General features: G+C 50.6%; 1 protein-coding gene across 2 annotated transcripts; it reads left to right on the top strand.

Annotated features, from left to right (window-relative positions):
• The first annotated feature begins 1,212 nt into the window (after positions 1-1,212).
• Positions 1,213-7,603, top strand: LOC104130313 (transcription factor E2F4). Of its 2 annotated transcripts, XM_035898692.1 has the most exons (4): positions 1,213-1,481; positions 2,393-2,440; positions 4,999-5,043; positions 5,368-7,603. In XM_035898692.1, the coding sequence occupies exons 1-4, from the start codon at positions 1,457-1,459 to the stop codon at positions 5,481-5,483; spliced, it is 234 nt and encodes a 77-aa protein (XP_035754585.1). In that variant the 5' UTR covers positions 1,213-1,456; the 3' UTR covers positions 5,484-7,603. The 2 variants fall into 2 exon arrangements, with proteins under 2 accessions (XP_035754585.1, XP_035754584.1); XM_035898691.1 differs by lacking the exons at positions 1,213-1,481; positions 2,393-2,440 and adding an exon at positions 3,318-3,476.
• The last annotated feature ends 127 nt before the right edge of the window (positions 7,604-7,730 follow it).

Raw genomic sequence — 7,730 nt, 5'->3', positions numbered from 1 at the left:
GGCCTGGTGGGGGCTGGCACTGCTGGTCGTGCAGCACTGCCAGCTTCTGGCAAAGGGGGCACCTCTGCCTTTGCTGCAGCTTTTTCTTTTGTCTTGATTAGTGGGACTGGCTGTGTTAATGGCAATAAGACACTTGGCTTGAGGGGGTAGTGCCAGCCCATCGGAGCAGTGGTGCGGGAGAGACTGACCACACGGATACATTGATTAGCAGAAGTTTGTAAAAGGGTCTTTTCTGAGTCTCAAGTTCAACTTTGTTTGGAAAAAAGACTGTCAAAAATACTAGATTAGGAGGGTTGTGGCTTTGTCCAGCCAAATTTTGAAAGCCTCCAACAGTGGAGATCCTGGCTTCCTTGGCGAGTTCTCCCAGGGCTGCAGCACCTGCTCAGTGAATTCCTTTTTCCTGATCCTTTGAGCTGCATCTTGTGCCTGTTGTGCAGGTTACATTGGCACCACTGAGAAGTTCTTGATTTTTATAACTGCCTTTCGGGTAGCTGCAAGCTGCTGTTAGATTGCCCTGAGACTTCTCTTTGCCTGACTGAACGAGCCCAGCTCCCTCCACCCCTCCTTGTAGGCCACTTGCCCTGGACCCCTGACCAACTTGGTAGCCTTTTGCTGGATCTGCTCCACATCTTTCTTGAACTGGAGGATGGCCAAAGCTGGACACAGTGTTCCAAGTGCAGCCTTAGCCTCAAGCAGGAGGATAATAACTTCCCCCAGTGTGCTGGCCACGCTTCTCCGGGTGCAGCTTACTACCTGGCTTGTGTTAATTGCTGTGAGAGCACATTCTTGGCTTATGGCCTGGCACCACCACGACTGCTCTCCAGCAGAGCTGCAGCAGGACCTGGGAGCTTTTATGGGTGGAAGCAAGAAGCTTTCTTCCTTTCTTCCTAAGCAGCTGTCTGTGCTTGGCCAGCATTGCCAGTGAGGGCTGAGCCTGCGCTGCAGCTGCTTGCTTTGAGGCTGGTGGGAGATGATGTTCCTGTGTGTGTCTGTGGCTCTTTCCAGAATGCGGTGTCTCAGCGGCAGAGTCCAAGAGCAGCGGCAGTGACTTTGAGCCCCTCAGCAACGCGTCCGCACCAGCCAGCCAGCCGGCTGGGTTAGATACCCAGCCACTGCAGTCCTCTGCCTCGCTGGACAGCAGCTCTGTCCTACCCAGCCCCTCTACCTCCTTCGAGCCGATCAAGCCCGATCCCACAGGAAGTGAGTATGCCACAGGAACCCTCGTTTCATGCCTTGCTCCAAAAGCAAGCCGTTTAGGGCGAGGGAAAGGCTGCTGGCCCTGGAGGAAGGAGCTGAGCTCCATTCTGCCTCAGCTGTCAGCCAGGCTCTGCGAGGGATGAGTAGGCATTTCCCTGTGAGGGTGCTGGGGAGCCTGGTGAGAAGGTGATTGTGTCACATCTTGTGTCCTGACGCCTTCTGTGACACCGGTACTAGAAAACCTGCAAGCGACACTCGCATGACACACGTCTCTGCTGTTATAGGTAGGATTATTCCCTTTCAGTCCCTTCTGTAGCACTAGGTCCAATTTTTGAGCCTGTGTGAAGCTATAGAATTCGCAGCCATCACCGAGAGCACCTTTGTAACTCATGGGGAGTTTTCCTTTATTAGGAGGGCTCTTGTCCCTGTTTTCTTCCTTTACTTGGGAATACTTCATCTGTCTTTAGCAATCTTGTGGTGTTAATGATCTCACAGTGTATATTTGGGGAGCTCCTTGATGTGCTTGGTGAGGTGAAATGGGCTTTAAAAAAGGAACTTTTGGGCTTTATGCCAGAAAATGGCAGGCTGGCCCAAGGAGAGAGAAGCATCCTCTGGGTAAGACGCACTCTTTAATGTTTTGAAGCCTGCCTTCACTGCAGAAGCACTCTGGGTTATGGTTAGAAGAGGAAATCTTGCTCAAATTAGCTCACGCAGTGCTTTTTTTCCTGCTTCTGCTGCCAGCATGTCTGAGAGAAGCGTGAACTGTCTGTCTTCATCTTGGAGCAGTCTTGATTGTGGAATTAGGCCTTTGGTGTGCAGTATAGCTTGCCATAACCCAGTGGGCCTGTGCTGACTCTAAAGGCATGCCCTCATCCGGCATGAGATAAATCGAGGGGGTGTACGGAAGCTGATGCCACGTGAGGCTTACATACAGGCAATTACACTAGAGCTGCTGACCATGATAACATGTTCGTGTCCCAGGGCTCCTACAGATCTAAAGTAGTCAAGCTTAAGTATTTAATTGCTTATAATTTCAGCAGAACTGTGTGACATGGGGTGTGGGAGCAGAATTTCTGGATGGCATAGGCTGATTCGGGTGCATAAAGAGTGCAGTAGGACAGTAGGTGATTATCCTGTTGAGCACTTCAGACTTTTCATGTAACGATGCAAACCATTTGGTTTGTTTTATTTGCAGTACTGGAACTTCCCAAAGAGCTGTCGGAGATGTTTGATCCAACAAGAGGTATGTTCACTCCCTGACCACGCCTTTGTTCCCACAGAAGTGGGATAGTTGGTTTTATTTGTTGCCTTTTGGATTCTTTTCGGGATGTGGTTTTCTAAGGTGCTTGTGGTCGTTGGTGGCTGCTAGCTCTGTACTTGTAGTTAGGCACTCTTAAAATTACTGGTTTCTGTCTGTATTTTTCTGTCTTCGTGTTGCCAGCAACCTCTGTAAAGAGTTTGCTCTCTAGTGTGCAGATGTGGGCTTTTCCTTCCCCATGCCAATGCTAATCTGTGCTCTGGCTTCCCACGCTCCTCCAGCTTGTCTGCACACAAGAAAAATCCCTGCTAGTCCTGTTTGAACTGTAGCCTGCCCGAGGCTAAGCCAAGCCAATCATCTGGGGAGATAGGTCTTCTCTCTTCCAAATATCCCCCTGTGGGTTTGGGGGTGCTAGTCATTTTGGAGTGGTAGGGGAGGGGGTGCTAGTACTTGTGTTAGGGGTTCTGCCTCTGCCCAAGGAATGGCTGGGCATTGCTGCCTAATGGTGGGACGGACTCTGGACTAAGGGCAGGAATGTGATCTAGCATAACCCTAAACCGGGAAACTCCTTTTATCTGCACGTTTATTTCCCTTCAGTGCTGGCAGAATACTTTCTAGCCCAGCAGCTGGGCAGGGCTGAGTACAGACACACACTTTTGTGGTGCAGCAACATGTACAACAACAGTGCCTAGTTCTGTGCTCTAGCAGGTACCTTGTGAAAGTGCTGTCTTTGTGTAAACCCCTCCCAGTCCCAAAGGCACACGTGCAACCATCTGATCTGTGTGTTGGGAGCTCCCCAGTCGGCCCAGAGAACACCTTTCCTCCTTGCTCGGCACCCGCCACTGTAGGCAGCGGATAAAGTCTTGGTAATGACTCAATGCATCTGAAGAGCAAATTTGACTTCGCAATATGAAACATAAACTGCTGCAAGACCTCAGCCCGCGTAGAAGATCTAGCTTAACCCAAACTATGCCATGGGACTATGCGGACACTATTAAAAAGGAGATGCTTGTTGTCTACGGTAATGTATGTTGTTTTATGAAGTATTCTTCCCAATTTGGAGGGGCAAGGTAGAGATCCAAGACTGAAGGACAGAACAGTCGACAGCTACAGGTGCAAAGCTCCAGCTGGAAAAAAAGCAATGCTACACAGGTTGGAGAAATGGGCCTTGTGGCGTGCTCCATGCAGCCTCTTTCACCCCTGTGTGATCCCGGTAATGTTGCCCTGGCGCTGACTGCTGCTGTAAGGCTACACAGTTTAAGCTGCAGGAGCCTGGAGTTCTTCCTTAGTGTTATGTATTGGAATTGCTTTTTCTGCATGGTTTTCTCTCTCTTCTAAATGGGCGCTTAATAACTGCTTGTCTTGAACTGGTGTCCTGGAAAAAAACTGAGTTTCGCCACCCACGTATACACACCCTGCTATATTACCACCTGATGCAGGGTGTGCATTTAATTGCTCTTTATTGAAGCTGGTGTTAGTCCTGTCTAGTCGCTTGGTGTTAATTCTCTCATCTTGTGGCCCTGAATTAGACAGGTAGGTTCCCATCCGCTAGGAAATAGCCTGCTGTGGATAAGCGTCTTGAAAACGGGCTCATCTGAGTTTCTCATGTGAAAGCCTATTTCAAGTGCGGGTAGTGTATCTCACCAACTCAGTTAGACTGAGTTATTCACCATCGTCACTTGGTAAAGTGAGAGGTATTCAGAAAGTTGTTTTCAAACGCTCGGCTTCTTAAAGAGAAGGGATTGACTTGCATGTGCTTTGTCTGGGGGCTTGCCTGTCTGCCCTTCTAGTGCCTCATGAACCTACTAGCCAAGAGTAACAATGCTGGAGGAAGGAATGACATTTCAGAGAGAGTAATTTTTTATTTTTTTTAACACTTTCATGTGGGCAGTAGAGGGGAGAGCAGAGTTAACGGCCTCAGAGTTAATTGAGGAAGGATCTGCAGAGCTCAGATGCTCTTTTTGTTTGGCAGCGGGCAGCCAGCAAACCTGCCAGGGCTTGTGGCTGGATTAGCCACAGCACAGCCCAGGCGAGCAAATCAGGGCGACAGAGGACACAAATCTGGAGGAAACTGGAGGTTCGTTAGTTCTGCTGCTCCTGGAACAGCTTATTTGGCTTCTAATTTTCATCCCCCTACCAAAGTCGGTGGGTGATTGAGGACTGTGAATATGTCAGGCTGTACCAGCTCAGTTTCTGGTGCGTGTTGAAGAGTTCCCTTTGGAGGAGTTTGGGGCACCAGCTATAATTGCAGTGGAGGGGCGAGGCACAGCCCGTCGTGTGAAGGAGGCTGGCATACAGTTGGGCTAAAGAAGCCTCCTGCAGAATTTTTGGATGTAGCCTGAATTGTCTGACACCGATTTCCCTTTGCCTATGGCAGGAGGCCTGAGCCTCCTTTTGCCAATGCCTGCTGCACATGCCATGCCTTAGCTGGAGAGGGGATACCAAGGGTGAGGGCCAGAAGAGGCTGGGAGGGGTGGGATACCGCACAGGAGCAGACCAGGAAAGCAGAGTGTCTTGCTCAACCACACTTGTCTCTTCCCCAGAATGTATGAACTCTGAGCTGCTGGAAGAGCTGATGTCGTCCGAAGGTGAGTCTTTCAGCCTCCCCATCACGACCTGGCCTTTCCAGTGGAGGAAGGCTTTTTTTTGTGTGTGTGACTTTACCCAGTCTTGCTCGTCCTCATCTTTCCCGGCCTCTGGACACAGACCCTGTTCTCACTGTCCTGCCAGTCCTGTTCAGAGAGGCGTGAGGTCTGGGAGAGCCTGTCTCTTCCCTATCGCAAGGCTGATCTGAAGCAAGCTCAAAAACTATTACCAGCCTCCTCGTGGCTCCGCAGCTCAGCGCCCACTGGCAGTTTTGGGCTCGGTGTGGAAGTGCTGAGTTTTGTAACCATGGGCTTCTCTTTCCCCAGTGTTTGCTCCCTTGCTCCGCCTCTCCCCTCCACCTGGAGATCACGACTACATCTATAACCTGGATGAGAGTGAAGGCGTCTGTGACCTCTTTGACGTGCCTGTCCTCAACCTCTGACTTCTCAGTGCAGCTGCGAGCCTCGCAAACACAGACCGTTTTGTAACTCTTTGGAAAGTGTCTATTTTTGGATTCCTTTTGTGTTAGAGCTCAATGAGCGAGCGATTCAGAGATGCTCTCCTATGGACTCAGAACCAAGAGATGTGGACTTGCAGGCCGGGAGCCTCCCCGTAGCTTCTTCCTCTTCCTCTGTTGCACGTGCAACTCGCCCTGCCTCATCTCTCTCTCCACTGGATCCTGGGCCTCACTTCAAAGGGTCTGTGTTTTGAGTGTTCCCAGTTCACCCGCAGAGTTTGTCCATGTGCCTCTCTGAGCTTCCTCAAATCTGCATGCCTTGGTTTTTCCTGCACTCCTAGAGGCACTTTGCACCTCCTAGGTACCAGCTGCTACAAGGAGCCCTCAATATCATGGTCGGTTCGCAAGCCCGGAGGTAGTTAGCTAGATGTTTCAATGCAAGCAGTTCAGATTGGGGCAGTTATATCTCTGAATGACAATGGGGTGGGGGGTGGGGGGGAAATATGGCACCAAAGTGTCCATTTCTTCCAGTGACCCCAGACCAAGCTGGTATGTTTTACAAGAAAAAGCACTTTTTTTTAGCCAGCTGTGCCTCCTAGTGGGACTTGGGAATCGAGCATTCCTAGTAGGACCCAGGAGCTGTCTTTCCCTGCTTGTGCATCGGCAGGGATGCTGGTTCTGCGTTCACCACTCTGTTGGTGTGTGAGCCCAGGGGCTCCAGCTCCTTGTACAGCAGCTGTGCTGTTTCTACAGGGCTAAAGAATAGGTGCCAGTATGGGGTTTTTTTTTAATTTGTATTTGTTTTTTGCCTGAGTGAAGAGATGTTAGAAAGGATAAGACTGCTCCAGCTGGTGCCTGTAAGGTACTCCAGGTACATCAGAGCCTGCTCATATTTGCAAGTAAGCTGTCTTCTCCAACCATTGCACTTGAGCCTTCAACTGTCTGAAAGGCGACCAAGCAGTAACAATTCAGTAGTAGTTTGCCGTGACAAGTTATGTAGGTGGTGTCGAAATAGTGCTTTTCTCCCCCCTTTTTCTCTCATAGCGTCTGCTCAGGATCAGTCTTTTGTGTATTTGAATTTGCTTCTCTCGGTGTCCATACCCATGCTCCCAATCCTGATCCTGTGGGCAGGTCGCTACCCAGCGTGATGCTTTCTCTGCATCATTTTTCCACAAGATTTTCTTCATTGCTTTGTAATGGAAGGTCTGCTGTTAGGTTCGTTATGGTGATCAGGTGGTACCAGTCTGGGACCCTGGTGCATTTTAGTTGGAGTAAAAACGCCCTGATGGATTTGTGCTGTATTTTGCAAGCCCGAACTTTGGTTTTCGGTCAGATCCTGTATTTGAGTGTCTTCAGTTTTTGCACATCCTCCTGCCAACGTGGTGATGGCAGTTGTCCTGCCTTTCCTGCTCCGCAAGCTGCCAAAGAGGGGGCCAGGCCAGGAGCGTGGCTGGCTGGAGCAGAGAGGTGGCTTGCAGCCATCCACATAACCAGCTGATGTTTGAGTCCTCCACTTAACTGCTCAACGCCTGCGACGCACGCAACCCGCTGGAACACCGGCAATAAGGCATGTAAAATCTTCAATTCTTGGAGCCCACAGAGGTGGGAAGTCCCGCATCCCCGAGGTGGCTCCTCGGGCCATCCTGTTCTGTGCAGGACTCCTCCAGAAGAGCTGCTCCTCTCCGCAGCCCCGAAGCACTGGCATCTTCTTTGGGACAAACATGGAGAAGTCAGGAGGAACACGGGGACGCTCTCTAGTTTGGCAGCGGGCACCTGCTGGTGGCGAGGGACCCTGCGGGGGGTGAACTTCCAGCCCGCATGCAGCCAGTCCCTCCACCATCCCTCCTTGGCATGGAAGCTGACCCAGCACCCTCGGTCCTGTGCGCGCGTTAGCTAGGCTCCGTGGCTTTGGTGTAGCTTGAGCTCCCTGTGTACTGCCTGGCCCTCGCCCTCCTTCCAAGTGTTCGTGATCACCACCGGTTAGACAACCTTTGGAAAAGGATACCTAGAGAAAAACCTTACAGTCACAAATGAACTTTTGATTCATATATAAAGATTATTTTTATACTTTTTTTGCAAGGAAAGAAAATTGCCTGTAATATTTGTACAGTGTTCTTTGATGTGAATAAACAAAAAACTTTCCAGAGTTTCCTGCCCCGGCCTGCGCCTCCCCTCTGCCAAGCCTGGTGGGACGGGGTGTCCCCAAAAAGCAGGGTGCTGGCCGTCCCCCTC

The sequence above is a fragment of the Egretta garzetta genome, unplaced genomic scaffold (genome assembly GCF_000687185.1).
Source record: "Egretta garzetta isolate BGI_Z169 unplaced genomic scaffold, ASM68718v1 scaffold27, whole genome shotgun sequence".
In the NCBI taxonomy this organism is placed as follows: Eukaryota; Metazoa; Chordata; class Aves; order Pelecaniformes; family Ardeidae; genus Egretta; species Egretta garzetta.
Note: the sequence above shows the minus strand (reverse complement) of the source record. Positions and strands in the feature narration are given on the sequence as shown.